At 39.3% G+C, this 26,489-nt stretch overlaps 1 protein-coding gene across 2 annotated transcripts in view; it reads right to left on the bottom strand.

Annotated features, from left to right (window-relative positions):
* The window catches only part of ATP8B4 (ATPase phospholipid transporting 8B4 (putative)), a 258,066-nt gene that overhangs the window by 96,552 nt on the left and 135,025 nt on the right, over positions 1-26,489 (bottom strand). For both annotated transcript variants that reach the window (XM_060294275.1, XM_060294274.2), the window contains exons 9-12: positions 26,159-26,241; positions 15,382-15,540; positions 8,810-8,898; positions 5,689-5,885 (exon numbers count right to left, since the gene is read on the bottom strand). In XM_060294275.1, the coding sequence (XP_060150258.1) occupies positions 5,689-5,885; positions 8,810-8,898; positions 15,382-15,540; positions 26,159-26,241 (528 nt within the window). The remainder of the gene's footprint in view (positions 1-5,688; positions 5,886-8,809; positions 8,899-15,381; positions 15,541-26,158; positions 26,242-26,489) is intronic.

The raw sequence follows: 26,489 nt of genomic DNA, 5'->3' as shown, positions 1-26,489 counted from the left end.
CAGAAACTCTACAAGCCAGAAGGGAGTGGCACATGATATACTTAAAGTGATGAAAGGGAAGAACCTACACCCAAGATTACTCTACCCGGCAAGGATCTCATTTAGATTCAATGGAGAAATCAAAAGCTTTACAGACAAGCAAAAGCTAAGAGAATTCAGCACCACCAAACCAGCTCTACAACAAATGCTAAAGGAACTTCTCTAGGTTCACAAGAGAAGAAAAGGACCTACAAAAACAAACCCAAAACAATTAAGAAAATAGGCATAGGAACATACATATTGATAATTACCTTAAACGTGAATGGATTAAATGCTCCAACCAAAAGACACAGGCTTGCTGAATGGATACAGAAACAAGATCCATATATATGCTGTCTACAAGAGACCCATGTCAGACCCAGGGACAAATACACACTTAAAGTGAGGGGATGGAAAAAGATATTCCATGCAAATCGAAATCAAAAGAAAGCTAGAGTAGCTATACTCGTATCAGATAAAATAGACTTAAAAATAAAGAATGTTACAAGAGACAAGGAAGGACACTACATAATGATCAAGGGATCAATCCAAGAAGAAGGTATAACAATTATAACAATTATAAATATATAACCCAACATAGGAGCACCTCAATAGATAAGGCAACGGCTAACAGCTATAAAAGAGGAAATCAACAGTAACACAATCATAGTGGGGGACTTTAAAACCTCACTTGCACCAATGGACAGACCATCCAAAATGAAAATAAATAAGGAAACAGAAACTTTAAATGACAGAATAGACCAGATAGATTTAATTGATATTTATAGGACATTCCATCCAAAAAAAGCAGATTATACTTTCTTCTCAAGTGCGCACAGAACATTCTCCAGGATAGATCACATCTTGGGTCACAAATCAAGCCTCAGTAAATTTAAGAAAATTGAAATCATATCAAGCATCTTTTCTGACCAAAACGCTATGAAATTAGAAATGAATTACAGGGAAAAAAACTTAAAAAACACAAATACATGAAGCTAAACAATACATTACTCAATAACCAAGAGATCACTGAAGAAATCAAAGAGGAAATCAAAAAATACCTAGAGACAAATGACAATGAAAACATGACAATCCAAAACCTATGGGATGCAGCAAAAGCAGTTCTAAGAGGGAAGTTTATAGCTATACAAGCCTACCTCAAGAAACAAGAAAAATCTCAAGTAAACAATCTAACCTTACACCTAAAGGAACTAGAGAGAGAAGAACAAACAAAACCCAAAGTTAGCAGAAGGAAAGAAATCATAAAGATCAGAGTGGAAATAAATGAAATAGAAACAAAGAAAACAATAGCAAAGATCAATAAAAATAAAAGCTGGTTCCTTGAAAAGATAAACAAAATTGATAAACCAGTAGCCAGACTCATCAAGAAAAAGAGGGAGAGGACTCAAATCAATAAAATTAGAAATGAAAAAGGAGAAGTTACAACAGACACCGCAGAAATACAAAGCATCCTAAGAGACTACTACAAGCAACGCTATGCCAATAAAATAGACAACCTGAAAGAAATGGACAAATTCTTAGAAAGGTATAACCTTCCAAGACTGAATCAGGAAGAAATAGAAAATATGAACAGACCAATCACAAGTAATGAAATTGAAACTGTGATTAAAAATCTTCCAACAAACAAAAGTCCAGGACCAGATGGCTTCACAGGTGAATTCTATCAAACATTTAGAGAAGAGCTAACACCCGTCCTTCTCAAACTCTTCCAAAAAATTGCAAAGGAAGGAACACTCCCAAACTCATTCTATGAGGTCCCCATCACCCTGATACCAAAACCAGACAATAATACTACAAAGAAAGAAAACTACAGACCAATATCACTGATGAATATAGATGCAAAAATCCTCAACAAAATACTAGCAAACAGAATCCAACAACACATTAAAAGGATCATATACCACGACCAACTGGGATTTATCCCAGGGATGCAAGGATTCTTCAATGTATGCAAATCAATCAATGTGATACACCATATTAAGAAATAGAAGAATAAAATTCATATGATCATCTGAATAGATGCAGAAAAAGCTTTTCACAAAATTCAACACCCATGCATGATAAAAACTCTCCAGAAAGTGGGCATAGAGGGAACCTACCTCAACATAATAAAGACCATACACAACAAACCCACAGCAAACATCATTCTCAATGGTGAAAAACTGAAAGCATTTACTCTAAGATCAGGAACGAGACAAGGATGTCCACTCTCACCACTATCATTCAACATAGTTTTGGAAGTCCTAGCCACGGCAATCAGAGAAGAAAAAGAAATAAAAGGAATCCAAATCGGAAAAGAAGTAAAACTGTCACTGTTTGCAAATGACATGATACCATACATAGAGAATTCTAAAAATGCCACCAGAAAACTACTAGAGCTAATCAATGAATTTGGTAAAGTAGCAGGATACAAAATTAATGCACAGAAATCTCTTGCATTCCTATACACTAATGATGAAAAATCTGAAATAGAAATTATGGCAACACTCCCATTTACCATTGGAACAAAAAGAATAAAATACCTAGGAATAAACCTACCTAGGGAGACAAAAGACCTGTATGTAGAAAACTATAAGACACTGATGAAAGAAATTAAAGATGATACCAACAGATGGAGAGATATACCATGTTCTTGGATTGGAAGAATCAATATTGTGAAAATGACTCTACTACCCAAAGCAATCTACAGATTCAATGCAATCCCTATCAAATTACCAATGGCATTTTTTATGGAACTAGAACAAATCATCTTAAAATTTGTATGGAGACACAAAAGACCCCAAATAGCCAAAGCAGTCTTGAGGGGAAAAAACAGAGCTGGAGGAATCAGACTCCCCGACTTCAGACTATACTACAAAGCTACAGTAATCAAGACAATTACCTAGATCAATGGAACAAGATTGAAAGCCCAGAGATAAACCCACGCACCTATGGTCAAGTAATCTATGACAAAGGAGGCAAGGATATACAATGGAGAAAAGACAGCCTCTTCAATAAGTGATGCTGGGGAAACTGGACAGCTACATGTAAAAGAATGAAATTAGAACACTCCCTAACACCATGCACAAAAATAAACTCAAATGGAGTCGAGACCTAAATGTAAGACCAAACACTCTAAAACTCTTAGAGGAAAACATAGGAAGAAAACTCTTTGACATAAATCACAGCAAGATCTTTTTTGATCCACCTCTTAGAGCAATGGAAATAAAAACAAAAATAAACAAATGGGACCTAATGAAACTTCATAGCTTTTACACAGCAAAGGAAACCATAAACAAGACAAAAAGACAACCCTCAGAATGGGAGAAAATATTTGCATACAAATCAATGGACAAGGATTAATCTCCAAAATATATAAACAGCTCATGCAGCTCAATATTAAAGAAACAACCCAATCCAAAAATGGGCAGAAGACCTAAATAGACATTTCTCCAAAGAAGACATACAGATGGCCAAGAAGCACATGAGAAGCTTCTCAACTTCATTAATTATTAGAGAAATGCAAATCAAAACTACAATGAGGTATCACCTCACACCAGTTAGAATGAGCATCATCAGAAAATCTACGAACCACAAATGCTGGAGAGGGTGTGGAGAAAGAGAACCCTCTTGCACTGTTGGTGGGAATGTAAACTGATACAGCCACTATGGAGAACTATATGGAGGTTTCTTAAAAAATTAAAAGTAGAATTACCATATGATCCAGCAATCCCACTACTGGGCATATACCCAGAGAAAACCATAATTCAAAAAGACACGTGCACCCTGATGTTTACTGTAGCACTATTTATAATAGCCAGGTCATGGAAGCAGCCTAAATGCCCATCAACAGACGAATGGATAAAGAAGATGTGGTACATATATACAATGGAATATTACTCAGCCATAAAAAGGAACAAAATTGAGTCATTTATTGAGACGTGGACGGATCTAGAGACTGTCATACAGAGTGAAGTAAGTCAGAAAGACAAAAACAAATATCGTATATTAACGCATGTATTTGGAACCTAGAAAAATGTTACAGATGAGCTGGCTTGCAGGGCAGAAGTTCAGACACAGATGTAGAGAAGAGACGTATGGACACCAAGTGGGGAAAACCACAGTGGGGTGGGGATGGTGGTGTACTGAATTGGGTGATTGGGATTGACATGTATACAGTGTAAAAAAAAAAAAAAACACGGGGACACCGTGCTGTCAAGGGACTTCGATTCTAATCTGCCGAGGGAGGCTGGACTGTGAGCTGCTCCAGGGAAGGCGTGTCCATATTCGTGCATGTCCCCATGCCTAGCACAGTGCCTGGCACCCAGTGGGCACTCAGCAGAGGGCTGCTGGATGAACACAGTCTAAGTTAAAGCAATGCAGTTCTGTTTGCTATGATTTCTATTTTTGGAGAGGAGCTACCTTTAAGGTTATACTTCTTAATAGTTTTGTTCATCCTGGATTTACCACCTTCTTCTTCTTCTCCCTTAAAAAAGGGGAATAGGGAATTCTCTTGTGGTCCAGTGGGTAGGACTCCTCACTTTCATTGCTGAGGGTGTGGGTTTGATCCCTCATTGGGGAACTAAGATCCCACAAGCCATGCGGTGAGGCCAAAAATTTAAAAAACAAATAAATAAATTAAAAAAAAAAAAGAATGTCAAACAACCAGGTCTCATCTTGGCTCCAGTGTCTTTGGGACCATCTGACTCAGTCTTGGTAGGATTAGCATCAGGAATGTCTCAGGTACAGATTCTAGGGCCAACTTTGAAGCCTTATCAAATATATATGTATATAAACACACATACACACACATATATGTATATACATATATATATAGAGAGAGAAACAGAAAGAGACAGCAAGACAGAGAGACAGAGACAGAGAGAAGTGTGCTTATATATAGATAGATAGGTAGACCATTTTAGCTCTAGTTTGTAGAACCAAATCTAGAAACGACAGATCAAGTTGTAGAGGGAGTTATGAACCATACTTCTTATTCAACAATGAATAAGTGCCACCAACTATATTTCAACTCCTCCATGTACTCACTGATAGTTACTAATAATAACAGTAAAAATTAATATTCATTAAGCTCTTACAATGTGTCAGCCATTTGTCTTAGAGCTTTACAGGTTTGTTTATTCCTCACACAGTCTTTTTAAGTAGAACTATTACTTTCTCCATTTGTAAAATGAGGACATTGAGGTCCTAGAAGGTGAAGTAACTTGCCCAAGGTTATGGAGCTAGTAAGTGGTAGAATAGGGTCTGAATCCAGGTATCTGGAGCCAGACCAGTGCCAGAGAGGCACCATCCCAATAGATCTCCCCAAATATTCTTCCATTTCTTTCCCAACATCAACCCAATTCTAACTCATCAGGTTGCATGAGATTATATCATAGTCTATGTATTCCAAAGGAAAACATTCCTAAGAAACATTCCTAAGAAACCAAATCAAGAAGAAAATGAAATGCATTTTTTGTAATTTGAAAATGTAAAAAAGTTAAACAGTTGAACAGTTTAGTTGCCTCATTTGTAACAGATGTAGCAGATCATGAGCAGTTAGAGGGAGACATCTATCTCATTGTTGTAGTTTTAAAACAAAAAAAATGATTACACAGAACAAAGGCTTTTGATGCAATGGCTTCACCAAAGTATAAACTCTCATCTTACCTCACATATAAAGAAATCGGCACAACTGTGTTGAGAATAATAATATATGACCAGAATGTTAAGAATCCTGAGAACACAGAGTTCTTCTCTCCTTCATTCCAAAAGAGGAAAGTTCTGAACTGGTCCCCAACTTGATTCTCCCAGATTGAATTTCCTATTGCAAGAATAATTCCCAAGCATATCAGAAACCCAAAAATCTGAAATGAGAATAGAGGTCTGGTTAAGGTTAACCTGAATCCCAAACTGGTCATATCAAGGCAATCTAGCACTTCTAAGTCCAAGAAATTGTCATTTGAAAAGCAAGTTATGCAAAGCTCGTCTTACTTATCATTAATCATACAAGTAAAATGTAATATATTTATGTTGGGAACTTGGCTAAATATTTTACATACATTTTCTCACTGAATTCTCCCATTGACTCTCTGAGATAGGAACAAACATTATTCACACTTTACAGGCCAAAACCAAAATAAAACAGAAGCCCAGACAGACTATATAACTTCTTTATGGTCACAAAGCTAGTAACTTCACATCCTCTATTTGTGAAGAGTGCATATATTTAAGTGGCTTAAGTAAAGAAGATCATAGGTACTGATTTGCTCTGGTCAATCCCCGTTTACATCTATTTTCCAGGTGTAATATTAATAGTATTCCCTTCTTTCACCTTCAAAAGCATCCTGTTTGAATGATAAACTATATGGTAACCCAAGGAATAAAAGCAAAAGGGAGAAAATATCAGTAATAAAGGACTGTCTCAGACTAGTCAAGTCTCTTGGCTACAGACCCAGCTGCACAATCCTTACTTAAAGTCAACAGGAAAGATAAGGATTAATTAAAATACGGCATGACATATACTAACAGTTTTCAGGTTGCTTCTGAGATTTAAAAAAAAGTAGGAAGCAACCTGAAAACTGTTAGCCGACTCTTACATTGTGATTAGTACCAGTAGTAGCAAAGCAGACATTTTAGAGGTAAAGTAACTAGGAAGACAGCAAGGCCAGTCCCTTGTAAGTCCAAAATCCCAAACTTGGAAAGGAAGGACACAAAGTCACCAAACATATAACACCTGAGCTGAACACGATGTTCTGGGGACCTTGCTAAGTGTCACCGTGTTAGGAACAGATACCAGTCACTGTTGAGGGAGGAGTGGGGCTAAAAACAGGAACGTATTTCTCTCCTATTTCCTCCAAGAAAGAATATTCAGGCATTCTGGGACTGCCTCCTTTATTCGTTGATGGACAAATTAGGCACATAAGAAGACAAAGTTGGGGAAAACCTGATTTAAAATATATTAGTATATTAATATACTTTAAGTCAGGAAAACCTAATTTAAATTATATTAGAAAAGCAGGTATTGGAGAAAAGTAATACTGTGAATCCCCCAAATCCTACCAATTTGGTACCTGTCTCACAGTATCCTCTTTCCTTTCAACAGCTAACACTACAAACTAATGGAGGTAAATTACTTTAAGAACATTAAATTTGGTGATGCTTGGTATCAAATGCCCTAATTTAGGATGGACATGGCTTCTAATTCCCCAATGGATCATTCAATTTTCTAGTAGAAAAAGCTAGGACAGTGCCTGCTTCACAACCAGTAAGCTTACTCTGTGGTGGATACATATACAATCCCCATGCAAGCCCTACAGGTGGGCTCAAGGCCGTTTAAATGGGGAATTCTAGAGGTGGGCACAGACTCCTTCTGGGAATGTCCCCTTGGCCTCATGGACTCTATGGGTATGAGAGGAGGAAAGCCCAGGTCTGAGGGTGACACTGAAAGCAAAACACAGAGCCTGGCCAATATTTTGTGCCCCCACACACTAAGGTCTGAATGGAGAGTTAAGATAAGAAATCAAATTCTGGATGTGTTTCCCAAAAAGATGTGAGGTGCCTTTAATGGAGAAACTAAAATAACTCCAAACAATACAACAGCAAGTAATTTAAACCTTTATTGTGTATTGCACACTATTTATATAATATGCATTTTTTGTAAGGGCAAGAATTGTCTTAAATTCTTATTAGATTTATTTCAAGTAATTCTCTTAAATCCCATATTAGATATTTACTAAGAGTTCATTCCCTTTTTTCCTTATTCAGGGTCCCACCATTATGTATCAGTTGAGCAATTATTTACTGAGTGCAGATTCTTTAACGTTACTTGTGAGTCTGTGATGGGGCTGGTAGGGAACCATGGTTCAAAGTCACTGTCCTTATATTTCAAAGTCAATGTTCTAAACTCAACCCTAATATAAGGAGACAAAGCAATATGACACAAAAGTCAGATAACAATCAGATCCACAGCGTGAGAGAGCACAAGATTAACCGACGAAAGGGTGGGGTGTGAAGAAGACCTGACTATTTGGAGTTCACAAGTGGTAGAGAAAATCATTTCAAACAATTCAGAGGAGAAAAAAAATTCAGAGGAAAGAGATAGCCATGGGCCCAGGAGGTTTCGAAGTCTTCATGAAGGAGGTAAACAGTGACTTGGGCCTCAGAGGATTTATAAGCAGAACCAGCTACATAATTTTCAGGGCCCAGTGCAAAATAAAAATGCAGGACCCCTTCTCTAAAAATTATGAAGGATCTCTGCACAGCAACAACAGATCAATAAGCCAAGTGTGAGGCCCTTCTGAGTGGGGGCCCTGTGTGACTTCACAGGCCACCTATCCATGAAGCCAGCCCTGTCCACAAGCTACGTAGAGAGGGCATGAGCAAATGTAACATGACCAAAAGACCAAATTACCTTAAAAATTATGTTTTGTGTTTTAAAAACAAATGATCTTGCAAGGCCATGAAGGCCTCCATAAGCACTAACCTACGTCTCATGAGAAACTCTACCAAAAACTCTCTCGTGAGAAACTCTACCAAAGTTTCATGAGAAACTCTACCAAAAACTCTCTCATGAGAAACTCTACCAAAAACTCTATGAAACTCTATAATTATTGAGAAATCATAATCTAGGAAGTAGAAAACAGCAGAACTGGGCCCCAAATGCAAAGTCCCCAAATATAAATTCCACAAGGAGAATGTAGATTTCTGAAAGAATTCTCAGAAGAATGTAAGAAATATATTAAGATAACAATGACTAATGATAGTGTCTAATTTTGTTAAGGTAACTTACCCATAATACTAGAGTATTCATCAATCTATCAATGCTTGTCCTCTTAAACTTTGTCTTACCACTGTTCTGCATTAGTTTAGTATCAGGACCTGCAAAAGAAAAAAAAAAAAGAAAGAAAATGATATAACTTTGAAATGATTAGATGATGTATTATTTTTATTAATTCCTACTTATATCAAATGTTTCTGAAAGGAAAATAATATGTTTTTTCAAAATAATTTGACTTTTATTAAGAGCAGGATTATTATTAAGTTGTTTATGATTCTCATCTGGTGGCTTAACAACAATCCTGGAAATTGCAAGGAACTGGTCCTCTTAGAAGGGGATAAATCCAGACATAACTTGCAGCTAAAAGGTTTAAGAAATGTTATTTTTCAAAAATCTGTGTATGGATGTGCTTATAGTTTGAAGCAATTAAAGATTAAGAAGTCAGTCAAACTGAGGAATAATTTATAAATGTCTAAAAGAATGTAGTAATAAACACAATTCAGAACACTGAGGTCTGAATGGAGAGTTAAGATAAGAAATCAAATTCTGGATGTGTTTCCCAAAAAGATGTGAGGTGCGTTTAATGGAGAAACTAAAATAACTCCAAACAATACAACAGCAAGTAATTTAAACCTTTATTGTGTATTGCACACTATTTATATAATATGCATTTTTTGTAAGGGCAAGAATTGTCTTAAATTCTTATTAGATTTATTTAGATTTATTTCAAATAATTCTCTTAAATCCCATGTTAGATATTTACTAAGTGCCTTGTTCAAGAAATTCTGAGAATTAATTAACTGCTTTAGAGGTAGATTATTAGATGATTAACAAAGAATATTAGATTATACTGCTAAGGAAATTCCTTGTGGACAAAGAAGATGCTCAATAGAAGTAATTACATTTTAATTATATCAGATTTCCCTAGTCTTCCCTCTCCACTTCATCTTTCCACAATTATCACCAATCCATGCAGCCACTTAAAAGCAGAGAAGGGAAAGGGAAGAAAAGTGAGAAGCGGGGCACACATGGAATTATACGCCATTCTAGAGGTCAGGGAAGCATGGGAACATCCTTAAAAGACTCCTTTACTTGAAAGACAAATTGGAGCAAAGATTGGGGTCTCACAATTCACTGTCCTGAGTTGGAAATTGTACCCCAGTGTCCTATTCCCAGCCTCTACTGTGTAAAGGAGACCACCCGCATTTTCTCAGAATCGTTTATTAAAATCATATGGACATTGAGGGTGGGAAGTATTTCTTTTAGTAAAGATCACAAAGGGCAAATAGAGTTTGTGATTGCTAAAAGCTGAAATATTGACAGACCAGTTTCGTGCTAAAAATTTACATTTCTTAGGCATACATACACACACAGACTAGCAAAGCATCCACTGAATGGGTTCTTAAGCACTTATTTAAATATATCCACAGATGTTGATATACACAGCTCTTCTTCCCCTCATAGTCACAGTCCTGAGAGAATTTTCTATACTCAACAGCCTCTTTTTCCTTATCTCCTACTCATTTCTCAAGCTAGTTTCTGGGCCAGTCACTCCACCAAAACAAATGTGGTGTTATCATCAATAGCGTCCATGCCTTCTTGGACCTCTCAGCAGCCTCTGACACTGTTGACTACTCCATCCTTTTGAAACACACTCTTTCCTTAGCTCCCATTTTACATGTTCTGCTTTCCCGCCTACCTCTTTGGTAGCTTCTTTTTCGTCTTCCATTATGCTCATTCCTTTCTTCCCAGCCATTAAATAGTGAGACTTCTTTAGAATCAGTCATAGGCCATCTCCTCTTCTTTCTCAATCCACCTTCCCTGAGCAATCTCATCTAAGACCACAGCTCCAGTTAACATCTGTAGGCCAAATGTATATCTCCAGCTCAGATTGCTCCTCTGAGCCCTAAACTCATATATTTAAATCCATATATTTGATTGCCTATATGGTATCTTCACCTGGTCTTTCTAAGGCCCCTCAAGTGGCCCTTGTCAAGCCCACCTTGTGACCTTTCTCCAGGGTTCCTTATCTCAGTGAATGGCACCACTATCCATCCAGTTGTGAAAAGTGAGAGAAACCTAAGAGTCTAGTCTATCGCATCACTCCCACCCTAAATCCAAAGTACCGTCATCTCTCAACTGGACGGTAGCAAAAGCCTAGCAACTTTGTCTCCCCACATCTACTCTGCCATCACCCGAATCATACACTTTTTCCAGGACCCTATTTACCAACTTTAAAAATACTGTAGGCAGGAGTGAAACTTTCAAATTTAACACTTACACACACGCCATCTGTTTGATAAACTTGTAATGGCTTCTGAATGCTCTCAGGATAAAGACCAAAATTCTGGATACAGACCACAGGACCTGTATGATCTGGCCCCTATCCCTGTCTCTAGTCACATGTTCATCTCTATCCTCCAAGTTTTCCATGCTCTACACTGGCCTTCTTAAGCTTTTTGTTTGTTTGTTTGTTTGTTTGTTTTTACCTCCCCAGCCTCATTCCTACCATAGAGCCTTTGCCTATGGCGTGCCTTTTGTCTAGCTTGTTCTTTCCCTTCATATTCCTCCACTACATACTCCTGTGAGTCAATGTTCTTTTTCTTCAGAGCACTTATCTCAGTTTGAGATTATATACTCATCACTACAATTATTTAAGATTAATGACTCAAAACCACATGAGTGAAGAGATCGCACTTTTTTTGTTCACATTCTTAATTGCAAATAAGTAAGCAGCATAGTGCCTGCCACATAGTAGGTACTCAATAAATAACTGTTTAATGAATGAATTTATTTATTAAGTACCTGCTATGTTTTAGGCAATGTGCATATGTCCTTTTCAACTATTATCTCACTAAGGCTTAAAACAAGCCAAAAAATTAGGTACTATTATCCTTAGTTCACTAATAATGAAACTCAGGATTAAAGAATTTAAATAACTTGCCTGAGATTTATTTTTTTGTCTTGTCTTGTACGCGTCAGAGCCAAACTTAGAACCCAGATATATCTAATTCTAAGGCTCTTGCTCTTAACCACTATTTTTAAAGCTATATGAAATAGTCCGTTAATTCATTAATTCACTGACTCATTCAAACAATGTGTGTTTAAGACTGTGACTCATTCAGAGTCCAAACAGGAAATAGATGACACATTGATCAAGGATAATTAGAGAAAGGTTTATTTATAAAGGGACTCTTTACAAAAGTGTGAGTGGGTGTATCAGAGGTACAGAAGTAAAAGGTTAACGCAGTAACCAAGGACTTGGTAGCAATCAAGATGTTTCTCTATCTACACCAGAAGGGTAGGATGAGGGAAAGAGTGGTTATTAGACCCTAAGGGGAGAGTTGTGTAAAGTCTGCAGCCTTTAGAGGAAGAGTGACTTTATGCTGAGGGACCCAGCCAGCTTGAAGGTAGGCAGTCTGGGGGAATAAATATCTTGACCTCAATCCTCTTCCTTTGATCTCTTCCCAGGGACCCCCAATGATAGGACCAAAGTTCAAGGAAACCTATTAGTGTAAACCATACAAGTCAGCCTCCCAAGGCAGACAAAGAGTGTGAAATGGTGAGAGTAGATCTGGAGGGGCAAATGGAAGACATCCAGCACAAAAACCTACTATGCACCAAGATGGTGCTGACTTCTATGGACGCCTTAAATGAATAAGACTTCTGACTTGTACCCTCAGAAACAGGACTTTCTCCTCTCTCGAGGTAAAGGAAAACCATACCAGGGAGGCATGGCCTAGCTGTTAATGTATATTAGACCCTCATAAATTATAGATTTGTAAAGTAAACCATGTTTGTGTCAACTATACTCCTTGCACAATCCTTAATGGCAGGTATAACTAGAGTAATAATACAGAAAGAATAGTTAATAATTTGTTTTGGGTAACTTTCCTAAGATCTAGGTGTTCACCTAGAACTAGTTCCCCAAATTAGATGTCTCATGACTTAGGGGTTCTGAGACACTCATTTGTTCAACTCTGACATTGACGAAACCAACGATTCCTCTGCCTGCCGTTATTCTAGTTGAACTTTCTATTAACGTTTGTGCCTAGACTAAAGTCAATGTAGGCACGCTCTGCTTTACAAATATCTGCCTCATGAAGATCCCCTGCCAGTGAACATCAAGGTCACATCACAAAAGAGGGTGATGCCCCACTTCTCCCTGCCGAGATCCAAGAGCAGTACATTTTCCCAACTCTCAGCCTATGGAGCAGACAATGTGCTCTGAATTGATGCTGAAAGAAGGGAGACGCAGGGAAGGAAAGAAAATAGCATTTGTCAAGCATCCTCTTCCATGTGCATTGCCTCACTGAGCCTTTACAGTGACTCTCTAATGTACTCATTCTGATCCCCATATTATAGCAGAGAAAACTAAAACTTAGGAAGTTTAAGTAACCGAGGTTTAACATTCTCCAGCTGGTAAACAAATTTAAACGCAGATCTGTCCAATCCAAATTCTGTGAACTATCTGTTACACTTTTTTGGAGGGAGACCTGTCCAACTTACCACTCCACTTTCTTCTATGTAGGAGCATTTTCCCACAGAGCCAATATTATGAAGGAAAGCTTGACCCCTGAGGGGCTCTCAGCAGCTGTCCTAGCATAACATGCTATAGCTGAACCATACTTCCAAATTAGTCATTCCAAACAAGATCACACAAAGGCAAACAAAAGTTTGGGCTACAGCCCACTCCTAGGATGATGCACCCCCCCATTTCTCTAATGATAGGGAGCAAACCAAGAAGGTCCTTCACATCAGAGGACCCCCAAGAAATCTCCCCTTCATTAAATGGAAAGACTAAAGGGGGAAGGTAAAGACAGGTTAACGTATAAGCCTAGCACTCTTTTTCTCAGTACAAGATGCAAATAAGGAAATAGATGATCATAGGTTTATTCCCCTGACTAAAGAGTAAAAGCATCTGGTGAAAACATTATGAAACCAGATTCATCCCCAGATAAAACTGTATATACAGCCTCATTTCTAGGGATTTCTCAAGTCCTTACAATGGCAATGCCCCAAGCAGCAAGAGCCTTGCTAACACCCACAGCTGACAGTATTTAAGAGGAATTGGGAGGATTTCTCTAGATTTGGAACACTTTTGAGTCTTTAATGAACATTTTGTTGCTGTTGAAGGAAGTCAGTTAAGAAGAACATTCCAGTTTTGATTGCACATATAGTCAATGGGCCCAAAACACATCTTAATTTGGTGTCACAATAAACAGGATTTTTAAAAAATCAAGGACTGGCAATTGAAGCCATGAGTGAAATTTGAGAGGCTTTACGAAATGGTGCTACTGTAAGCTTCCTTAGCAGGAGAGGTGCCATCTTGGGCCCTTAGAGACAAAGTAGAGACAGGAAAAGTGGCAGCAGGCAGAGGAAGAGGCACTCCCCTTCCTCCCCCAAGTCCCATCCCCACCTCCAGCATGCACAGTCTTTCCAGGACCTGCTGACGAATAGTAGAAGAAGCTCTGAAATAGACACAGAAATAACTGCAGGATCTCTAAGAAGGCTTTTCCAAAAGGATTGCTTGAACTTGGCAAACTACAAAATTAACAGCAGAGCTGGGGCTTTCTTTCATGCTCATTCTCCACTTTAAAGGCAGGCTGATTAATACGTATAATGATGGGGATGATTGAGACGGGGTTAGAGAATGAGAAATTAAACAACAGGCATCATAAATAGTGCTACAATGAACATTGTGGTACATGTCTATTTTTGAATTAATAGCCAGGACATGGAAGTAACCTAAATGTCTATCAACAGATGAATGGATAAAGAAGATGTGGCACATACATACAATGGAATATTACTCAGCCATAAAAAGAAACGAAACGGAGTTATTTGTAGTGAGGTGGATGGACCTAGAGTCTGTCATACAGGGTGAACCAAATCAGAAAGAGAAAAACAAATGCTGTATGCTAACACATATATATGGAATCTAAAAAAAAATAAAAATGGTACTGATGAACCTACTGGCAGGGCAGGAATAAAGACGTAGACATAGAGAATGGACTTGAGGACACGGGGCAGGGAGGGGGAAGCTGGGGCGAAGTGAGAATAGCGACATACATACACTACCAAGTGTAAAATAGCTAGTGGGAAGCAGCTGCATAGCACAGGGAGATCAGCTCGGTGCTTTGAGATGACCTAGAGGGGTGGGATAGAGAGGGTGGGAAGGAGGCTCAAGTGGGAGGGGATATGGGGACATGTGTATGCATATGGCTGATTCACTTTGCTATACAACAGAAACTAACACAGTATTGTGAAGCAATTATACTCCAATAAAAATCTATCCAAAAAAAAACCAAAACAGTAGGTATCTAGCATCTGAGTAATTAAGGCCCATGCACTCTTAAGAATAAGTTCATGATGTCAGCGTTTCCTTGCAGAGTGGGGCCACACATACTATTTCCAGAGCAGCGGTGTCTTATCCTGGTGCCCTGCACTCTGCAGTTAACCCAGAAGGGCACCTTGCACACAATAAAAGCACCGTGCTCATCCAACCTGGAGAGCCGCAGACTGTGCTCACGCAGATCTCAGGAAGAGCTCTCCCATAACAGACCCTGGAGAGTTTTCTGTACCTGCAAAAATAACCATTCCAAAACACCAGCTGGTATTTCTCAGGACACAGCCCCTCAGGATTATCTTCTCATTGTTGAGGGAGTGTTTGCTGCCCTTCCAAGAGAGGACTCCGGTGAATTTATCTAGTTTGTTGTTAGGCGCCTCACAGACAACAATCCCTGTAAAATACAAAAAACAAACATCTTTATGACTCACCTCAAACTCTCTTTAGAGGTCCACAGTACTGCTTTAGCACCCAACATACAGTACATTTTCCTTCTCTTTTGGACAGCACAGAGTTATATATACACATATGTACATATATCCTAGGCTGTGCTAGGAAAAATCATCTGGGAGGGGTACAAAGATGGAAATCCATCAGAAATTTTGAAACATAATTTTCTGCACTGTCCAAATAAGAACAGAAACCTCAAGAGCCATGGGATGTTTATTCCTCTAAAAAGAAAAAAAAATCACTAATCTCTACTTTTGGTTTGTAACAAATGATTTTTGAAAAGATAAAGCAGGGATGATCCTAAAAGTTTTTCTTATTTCATGTCTTTTTATTTAATGTAACTTTCACACAGGTTAAGGTGGCATACTTCCAGTTTCACAACCAAAGTTAACTGGGTCTTTCTAGGCTGATAATCAGAATTTCGGGGTTCCTACTATATTCCACCCCCAAGAAACCTGGGTCTTGTTTGCCACATGTGCCTGAGAATGCGTGTGATTCCTTTCAGCTGTTCTATGCTTCTTATCTTGATTAGATTCAGAGATCTGGGGGCTCTCAGAGGCACCATATAACTTGCCCCAAACTGTCCAGAAGATGTTTCTAGTTTTTTTTAATACCAAGCCCATTCCAAACTAAGGGCATGCCCATTCTAAATCAATGAATCAATTCGTTCCGTTATTTCAATAAGGAAATACACTTTTAGGGTGAGGGTTCTCTTGATAGAAAAACAAACCAGAGATAATCTTTCATGGACCCTGTCACAAAATATATCTATTAGATTCAAGTACATTTGCATTGCAAACGGTTGGGGTTAACTTTTTATAACTTATGAGTACAAAGATTTGAAAGACAGAGAGAGAGAGGAAGAAAAAGAGAGAGGGAAGGAATGAAAAAGGAGATTGAGGGTAGATCCAAACAGGGTTCAAGCCAGCCAGGGGTAAGATTAGTGTCTACAAAATTCTCTCTTGAAAACAATAAAAATACATTTATTTAATCAGAAGCCAAAAGGGTAGATTGCAACATAAAAAGTGTCATTTGGAAAATGAAAAAAGGAAGCACATTTTCAGCATTGACTGAAGGGAAGAGAGGCCAGCCAGGCCTACAGAACCTTGTATTGCACTGTTACACCCCTAACAAACACCTCCTGAACCTAGAGCCTTCTTAGATGGGCTCCCTTCCTTAGTAGGATGATATCTTTTCCTTTTAAAACGCATGGACCGAGGTGACAGCAGCCAGTTTTCACATGGCCTGATCACTCCTAACCAACCAGATTACTAATATTCATAGACCTTGCTTGAAAAAACAAAAACAAGGGTCTGGAAGGAATGAGAGACTCGAGGGCTCCGGGCTGCTTTTCCAACTCCATCTACCTTTCTCCAGTATCATAAAAGTGTCGCTGCCTGAACACCCCCAATTGGGACACACACTGGCTTCTTCCCAGACATCCACTGCTAACTGTGAGCGTGCTGGCAGGAGGATTTGGATGAGGCTAAATAACCTGTACAATGTCACTTTTTATACGAAGGGAAGTGGCCAAGTCCTTGTTTGCTCTCATTACAGCATATATCACAGATACTGAAAAGTAAATGAAAATTGATTTCAACTGGCCCAAGTTGTTTACACAATTACATTGTAGAAGAGAAGACTTTTTCTAAACTCTAAGAATTCAGTATCTTTTTTTCTTGACCAATAATATAAATTCCTGAATTCTGTAGAACCTTGAATTGGGTGTCACCAGCAAAACCTACATAAAATTATGGGTCGACAGCAACCCTCAAAGCTTATTCCAAATTCTTGACCCAAGACTCAATTTCTCAGGCTTCAAACTTGGCCACTAAAAAAAAAAAAAAAAAAAAAAAAAAAAAAAGTGCTTTGGGCAAAAACAACATGATACACAGTTCCTGCCAACAGGAATATAAAAAACAGGCTCATTTGATCATTTTTATTGTCGTAAGCAAAGACTGACATGGAGGCAAATACAGCCTTGAACATGTTGGCTCGCTCCTCCCTGGCCCCAAGACTCATCCACTTCTGGCCTGACACCAAGGGTGTGGTTCTAGACAGAAACAGGCAGTAAGGCCAAGGGGCTCTGCCTCAGTTTTTGGAAGCCAAACTCCAATTCAGCCCTTCTGGAAGAGTGTGGGCCCAGTGATTTAAATACATACTAAATACAGGGCCTAGTCAAAACAAAGTGGCAAGAACAAAGCCAAACTACTTTTTTTTTTAACTTTAGAAGTGCTCAACTTCCCCCTTTTAGTCCTGTTAGCACAAAACACAAGCTTCCCAATGTCTCTTCTGCCTCTTTCCAAAAGGGGTGAGCAGGTTTCTTCGAAGGGAGCACTGGATTCACGTCTATATCCCCATAACCCATCATACTGGCTCCATAATAGGATCTTAATAAATACTTGCTGGGGAAATGGATGGAAAGATGGTTTTAAAGAGAGACTGGGAGATGATATAAGTATTAGAGTAGATCTAAGATGAATGAAAGAAGTGGTATATTTCTATGGTAATATGATAAAGGGGATTGGAAGACCTAATCGCCCAGCCACAATGGGGGACTTAGGTTGTCCTAACTCTGAAGGGATACAAATAGATCTGAAAACAAGGTGGGCAACTTAAAGCACATCAGAAGGAATCAAAACTATATTCCTCTCATAAAGCAAAATAAGGACTAGAGAAAAACTGTAGGACCTTTCTTCCCTTTGCTAATTGTGTCAAAGAGTTAAGAGGCAGTAAACAGTCAGATGACAATGGATGAGAAAACAGTTTAGGAAAAATAGCATTGTTTCTCACATAATTATTCACTGAACACATGTTTAGAGAACAAAGTCATCTTTAATGAGCAAGAAAATAACTGGGAAAAAAATCATGTCAATAATGAAGTATAAATATAATGAAACTAGCTAGTCACAGTTGTTTGCTTCTCTGAAGATAACAGACGTGTAAGCAGATAGCAATTCATCCAGTTTGCAATCACACAGAAATACTCTAGGCCATACTGAACAAAATCCACAAGATTTCACTCCGAACCCTGCCGGCATTCTAAATTTAGTCAGCTGGATTGTTTGTTAATTACCATCCTAATAACCTTCTCAAACTAAAGTGTTTATCTTAAAGTGGAAATCTATAGTTTATCATGAAAATGGAATTCAGTACCCAATACTTCAAGATTTTTCCAGAGCAGTTGGCTTTATTTCTTTATGGATATTATTATTAGCAATGCTTCTTGATTATCTGCGCTACAACTCTTCCCTAAGACAATTACCTATTGAATAAGACATCCTGGGACTTCCCTGGTGGCGCAATAGTTAAGAATTTGCCTGTCAATGCAGGGGACACGGGTTCGATCCCTGGTCCAAGGAGATTCCACATGCCGCAGAGCAACTAAGCCTGTGTACCACAACTACTGAGCCTGTGCTCTAGAGCTTGCGTGCCACAACTACTGATCCCACGAGCCACAACTACTGAAGCCCGCATGCCTAGAGCCCATGCTCCACAACAAGAGAAGCCACCGCAATGAGAAGTCCATGCACCACAACATACCGCAACGAAGAGTAGCCCCTGTTCGCCGCAACTAGAGAAAGCCGGCGCGCAGCAATGGAGACCCAACGCAGCCAAAAATAAACAAATAAATAAACAGGTAAATTTAAAAATAAATAAATAAGACATTATCACTGCTGTTCAAGAGTTTCTCCAGCCAAGAGCTTCTTAGCGTTTAGAAGACTGCCCCCTACTGTTGCCCTGATGATTGTGATAAATATTTATTTTTTCTTAGAAAGAAGAATGTCACCTTCCCATTTTCTAAAACCTCATTATTCTTCAACTATTAAGCCTTAGCCACCCATCATCACCACCATAATGGCCACATCAACACCAGCAGTAAAGAGTAGAGTTATTCTTCCTTGTCTTCACAAGGCATCTATGCCTTACACAGTCACATCGGCTTTGCTGTTAGGCTGTGCTTCTGTCCAGGTGAATAGGAAACATATCTGATAAGTTTAAAAAGTCACAAGATGCTAACCAAGCCTTTCTGTGTGCTTGTTTGTTTTTTTAACCAAAAAGAGATGCTTGTTTTTCTGTGTTTTAATTACACACATGCTCTTCTTTAGAAAGGCTCACAAAAACACACAAAGATTCCTGAAATAAAGAGTCAACCAAGGGGGCTTCCCTGGTGGCACAGTGGTTGAGAGTCCTCCTGCCGATGCAGGGGACACGGGTTCGTGCCCCGGTCCGGGAAGATCCCACATACCGCGGAGTGGCTAGACCCATGGCCGCTGAGCCTGTGCGTCCGGAGCCTGTGCTCCGCAATGGAAGAGGCCACAACAGTAAGAGGCCCGCGTACCGCAAAAAAAAAAAAAAAAAAAAAAAAGAGTCAACCTTTCCCTGGTTCGAAACTCAGTATTAACAGTCATACAACATATGTAAACTTGTCATATTTGCAAAAAAACAGACCTTAGTCCAGCCAGTAACAATATGCAAAAGAGTCTTAAGCACATTTGGACAATTTACATCCGTGGCTTTCCCCAAGGCATAAGCATGACCAGTTTACAAATGTATAATTGAAACTATTTCCAGTTATTATTTGTAAATCTTGTCAATTCCTGCAAGACTTCAACATGAAAAATCAAGATCCACTCTATTTTTATACTTGTTATAATTTTAAGTCAAGTTATGTATCTTTTTTTATAAAATTCAACAGACTACATATCAATTTTTTTCTGATGTTTAAAATGTATAAAAATATTTATATGAGAACTTTTCAAATAAATGGATTTACCTACCAAAACCCACCTCTGTCTTGCATGTGCTGGTCTCTATGTTTGGCCAGCTCTCCTATGAGCTCTTCTCGGGGATCCTGACATTCAAGAGCACTGAGAACATGTGCTACTTTTTAAAAACATGATGATGTCATCTGAGTCCTGGATGGACTTGATCTCTGGAAATTCATTTTGCATTTTCAGGTTTAAAATATTCTTGAAATGTGTATCTTACCCTGATCAGGAGCTAAGCAGTCATGCTGATTCCCCTGACTCTCCCATGCTGCCTTTCTGTTTGCAGTTTAGAGCCTCTCATGCCCTTTCATAGACTAGGCTTTGCCAGCAGTCCTAGGTTCATATTCTAACTCCTCCACTTAGTAACCCTGGGACCTTGGGAAAGTTATTCAATTTATCTGGGATTCAAATTCCTTGCCCATAAGTTGGAAGTAATAATAATCTCTTCCTCCCAGGCCTGTAAGGATTTAGTAAGATAATATGTGCAATTACTTAGCATGGTGCCTGGTACATAGTGAGTACTTGTTCATGTGTCAACATCATGTGTAGGGCCTGAGAACTTTAGGACTTTTATCTAATTAAAGGCTTCTTTGGGAATGAGCTCTTGTTCAAGTCTGTCTTCTCCCCTGGGCTATAAGTGCTATGAAAGCAAGGCCTGCATCTGACCTATTAACCACTGTATCCCCAGGCTTACTAAACACTGTATCCCCTTGCCATTGTGTTAAATATACATTTAGTGGATAAATGAACAGGTGACTGAGTGAATGGATAAAAGAAAGAAAAGAATGAATGAAAGCTCATGCCATGCCTGGGCTGCTCTGGTGGCGCAGTGGTTAAGAATCCACCTGCCGATGCAGGGGACATGGGTTCAAGCCCTGGTCCGGGAAGATCCCACATGCCACGGAGCAACTAAGCCCGTGCGCCACAACTACTAAGCCTGTGCTCTAGAGCCCTCCAGCCACAACTGCTGAAGCCCGTGCGCCTAGAGCCCATGCTCCGCAACAAGAGAAGCCACTGCAACGAGAAGCCCTCGCACCGCAACCAAGAGTAGGTAGCCCCCGCTCGCCGCAACCAGAGAAAAGCCTGCGTGCAGCAACGAAGACCCAACGCAGCCAAAAATAAATAGATAATTTTTTTTAAAAAAAAAAGTAGTCTGAAGTGACAATCTTTAAAAAAAAAAATAAAAGCTCATGCCATGCCTAAAGAGGCCACCAACAAGACACTGTCCTTGGGTTTAAGAGCAAAAGTGGGGAGGCGGGGAGACTTACAAGAGACATCCTGGAGCCCTACCCATCTCAGTTTTGACTCTTGGTCTTGTCCCCAGTTTGGAGTTCCCAGTGGGGACTTCTCTAGTGTTAGGACTGGGAAACTCAGGTCTTCAGCTACTTAGAAGATGTGATATGTCCTTATGACACAAGGACAAAAAACTGTAGTTTGGGGTTAAGAAAGTATTTTGACAAATCTCAGAAGAAAAACCACAATGGTAACTAGAAGCAAAAATAAGACCATACCCAGATCTTCCCAGAAGTCACAAGCTAAAAGATATTCTTAGCACAGACAGAAAGGGCATGCCTCACACATGTCTCATCTATTAGACCTTGCCATAGACAGGCAGGGCATTTCCAAGCGTACACAGTGCTGATATCATACTTTTAATTTAAGCTAAAAGATGCAATATCTGGTTTTAATTCCCATGATTCAAGGAAATCTTTTTTTAGTCACCAGAAGAAAATTTGAAATCTACTGATACCCCATTATGACAAAGGTTAACAGAGGAGACATAAAAGAGGGGATAGAAGAAGACTGGAGGAGTAAAAGGATCAAAAGAACCTTGATAATACATGTGAAGATGTGTTATAATTCTACATACTTTGTATTGCATCTTGTCCTTAGGGGTGCTTAATGAATAAACTTAATAAACTAATTAATAGAGAGAGAGTGATGAAAACAGAAAAGATAAAAAATAACAGAAAAAGAGACAATGTGGGTAGAGGAGATAAGTAAACTAAAATAAAGAGTGAAAGAGGAAGATGTAAAGAGAATAGTTAGAAATAATGCAAAAACAGAGGAAAGAAAAATGGTGAAATGGGGTCATTAGAGGAATGTGTGTATATAGTATATGGTGTGTGAATGTGTGTGTCACAGAGGCAGGGAGAGACTGAACTTAAAACTAGGGCTTGGAGAAAAGGAAATGAAGGAAAAGTTGAAGGTTATAAGAAAGCAAAAGCAATTGTGGGAAGGATTTGGGGTTTGTTAACTGTTCCAACTCTTTCAAAAACTTTTCCACATCTTGCATCACTCTCTTCGTCTTTAAATTTGGCTGCCAACAGGGGAAATCTAATTTGTATATTGGATCTAATTTACAGTATTTCCCCCTAATCCCTCCGTTCATTTTCAAATGCTTTCTTGGAAACATCATATATATATATATATATATATATTTTTTTTTTTTTTTTTTTTTTTTTTGCGGTACGCGGGCCTCTCACTGTTGTGGCCTCTCCCGTTGCGGAGCACAGGCTCCAGACACGCAGGCTCAGTGGCCATGGCTCACGGGCCCAGCCGCTCCGCGGCATGTGGGATCTTCCCAGACCGGGGCACGAACCCGTGTCCCCTGCATCCACAGGCAGACTCTCAACCACTGCGCCACCAGGGAAGCCCAAGAAATCATATTTTAATATGGCTAAACCCACGGAACATCAAATTGCCTTGAACTTTAAGGTAGATTGAAATTCAACCCAAGATTTAAGAATGAAAGAGTAACTTTAGCAGAAATCTGGTATTTAGCCCAGAAGCGTACTAGCCTCAAAAATTTGGTATTACATGTTCTCTGAAAAGTGACCACAATTTACGTATAAATGAGAGAAAAGAGAGGCCTGTGTTGCCTTTATTTGGGAAAACGATTATATGTTGGAGATTTGGTGAATTATCTGTGCTATGTGAACAGGCCACAACTATTAAGTAATAATTATTAATACACTTTTAAAATAAAGTTTATGAAGCATTAACAAAAGACTATTTATATATATATATGCAAATCCTCTGACCTCTCAGGACCTGTTATCCCATCTGTGATAAAGGAATTATTTTAGGTATTTTCCTGTTTCAGCCCAAGCAGCACCACGTGTATTGGTTTAAATTTGGGATTTTTGTGTTAAATTGTGTTTGGAGGAAAGACTCTGAAGACAAGACACTGTAAAACCACCAGATGACCCCTCTCCTAGCCACTGCCCTCCAGCAGAAGGGGACCCAACACCCTTGCTTTGTCTTACAAGTTCCCATCAGGAAGCCTCCTCCTCACCCCATCGTTTCACACTCCACTCTCAATCCCTTACCTTAGGCCACTCCTTTGCTCTATCAAGTCTCTCTGGGGCCTGAGGCTGATCCTTTCCCCCGTTCTCTGGCACCTGTGACCATTTATTCATGCATTCAGCAAGTATTTTTTGAGCTTTGTTCTAGGGACTTGGCATATATCAGTGAGCAAAATGAAGATCCCTGTGCAGCTTACATGGCAGCAGGTAGCGATCGACAATAATAATAAACAGAAAATAAGCAGTTTGTAGAGGAGGCCAGATGGTGATAAGTGCTATGAGAAGAAGAAGTCAAGCAGGGAAGGGGGGACTAAGACTATAAGGAGTCATGCTGAGAAGGAGGATTCTTGGCCCCATTCCTGCAGTTCCAAGTAAGAAGTCTACCTAGGGCTTCCCTGGTGGCGCAGTGGTTGAGAGTCTGCCTGCCGATGCAGGGGACACGGGTTCGTGCCCCAGTCCGGGAGGATCCCACATGCCGCGGAGCGGCTGGGCCTGTGAGCTATGGCCGCTGAGCCTGCGCGTCCGGAGCGCCTGTGCTCCGCAACGGGAGAGGCCACAACAGTGAGAGGCCCGCGTACCACAAAAAAAAAAAAAAAAAAAAAAAAGTCTACCTATTCCAGTCTGGCCCTTTATACACTACCCTGGAACTGACCTATGGTCAGAGGATGCGTGTGGTAGAGACAGTACTCAACAAATATCCATACTCGTTATTTCCCAGCCTCCCTTGCAGTTAGGTCAGGCCCATGTGACCCACGCTGGCCAACGAAACGTGAGAGGAAGAGCAGTTGAAAGTCAGTTTGTCTCTTTCATCTCATCCTTACTGTGATGTGCTCACCTTAAAGGCCATTAGTCTAGGCATCACGGCTACAAGATGAAGAAGGCCACCCAACCTGCATCAGATGTGACATGAGGAAGAAATAAACTTCAACTGTTTATGTCACTACGATTTCAGGGTTGTTTGTAACTGAGTCATAGTGTAGGCTATCTGTACCAGTATCTGTGAAAGAAAATGAACTGGTAATTATAACATCATTTTCTTCTTTTTGATGGTAAAGTAAGCAAAAAGCCATGAATTTTTACCTCCTTATAAACTGACAGAGGTGTAAAGGTACAATCCTGCCAGGAAAGAAATGAGTAAATTACATTTAGCTTTTGCCCTTTTAGGACTCCATAAATATTCCATGACATATTTTAAGAAAGTATTTTGATTCATGAGCACAATTTACTTTTCTTGGATTCATGTAACAGTAACATTTCATTGAAAAAATTACTTAGTAGAAAATGTGTAATTTGTTTTAATCTAATCAAAATATTTCTTGGGCCATTCAGTTTCCTGGTTATTCCCTTGACTTAAATCTCACACTGGAGGAACAATTTGTTTTCTATAAACGTTTTCTATAACACCACTCATTTAAGAAAGACTAAAATATTAACAGAATCAGAGGGAGTTTACAAGCAAATGCAAAGCACAGGCAGTATAAACTCTAAGCTGTCCACTGAGAAACTTTAAAATTAAATTTGCCTGTGCTCTAACTCATGGGATCATGCTAAGACCCTTGTCCACATTTTCCTTTAGTGGACTCCAAAGAAAACATTTTGAAAGATAGCCTGAAACTCATAAATATTTGTTAATAAATAAAACCAGTCTATATGGAAATACTGATATTCAAGGCCAGACCTATAAGTGTGTAAAGCAAGAAACCACTGAGGGGCACCCGAAAGACCCAAAGATTCTCCCACAGTCTGTCAGGGTGCCTAGAATCCTACCATTAATGGCTCTCTGCTTTGACTCGAAGGATTCTGTTTATCTGCAACAGCTTTAACAGAAAAGAAAAACACAGCTGGAGTAGAACAGGCAAGAGAGACCATGCTGAGGAGCAGGGGACTGGGTTGAATGATGTGAAGATGGTGATAGCAAAACCATGGTCTAAAATAAAGGGCAACAGCTGACCAACTGATTAATAAATCAGAATATTCTTCTAGAACACCTGCTATCTTTAAGACATTATACCAGGCACTCTGAAGGACACAGAAATATATGAGGCAGGATTACTGTCTTCATGAAGTCTGCAGTCTAGTGTTTGGCCTTTGTTGTGGAGCCAGAGAATGGATGGCTGGTTAAAGCTAGAAATATGAGTGTGGCCTGTATTCATCCTCAGCATGTCTGCATAAGGCTCCAAGGAGATCTAGGTCAGGTAAGTGAAGAGTATTGTGGGACTAGAGAGAACGAGATCTAGAGAAGAGGAAACAAGGATGAAAGGAACGATGAACTGATAAAGCCATTCTCCCCTTGGAGAGTAAAAGAGTAAAACACTTTTACTCTTTAGTGTGAGAAGAGATTACAGGCTTTGATGCCTGGAGAATTTTATGTCTTTCCACCAAATAAAAAGAAACATAAATTGAATTTCATATAATTAGTTTGTTACATTGCTTTGTTACAAAAGCTTTTTGAGATTTTTGTTTGTCAGTTTTAAACACTTACCATCAAACTTTGCAAGTCTGCTAATATCTGCTCCAAGTTCTGAGGTAACTGATAGCGCATGGCGCACTTTAAGGTTTGTTTCCCTGTGAAATTAATTGACACGGCATGAACTTTTAAATGGAACAGCCCAACAGCATCTTACACAAAGCCATCAGGGACACTTCAGCAATCTCAGCACATGCAAAATCCAACACTCCCTCTCCCTCTGAATGTCATTCACACCTCCCACACTACCTCGGGAAAATGGACAGGGCTTTGCAGGCTCCTAAGAGCTGGCATTCCACCCACGGCACATCTGTGTAACAACAGAGTAATCTGTTTTGCTATTTGA

Source organism: Globicephala melas, chromosome 2, assembly GCF_963455315.2.
Source record: "Globicephala melas chromosome 2, mGloMel1.2, whole genome shotgun sequence".
In the NCBI taxonomy this organism is placed as follows: Eukaryota; Metazoa; Chordata; class Mammalia; order Artiodactyla; family Delphinidae; genus Globicephala; species Globicephala melas.
This window is presented reverse-complemented; position numbering and strand designations above follow the sequence as displayed.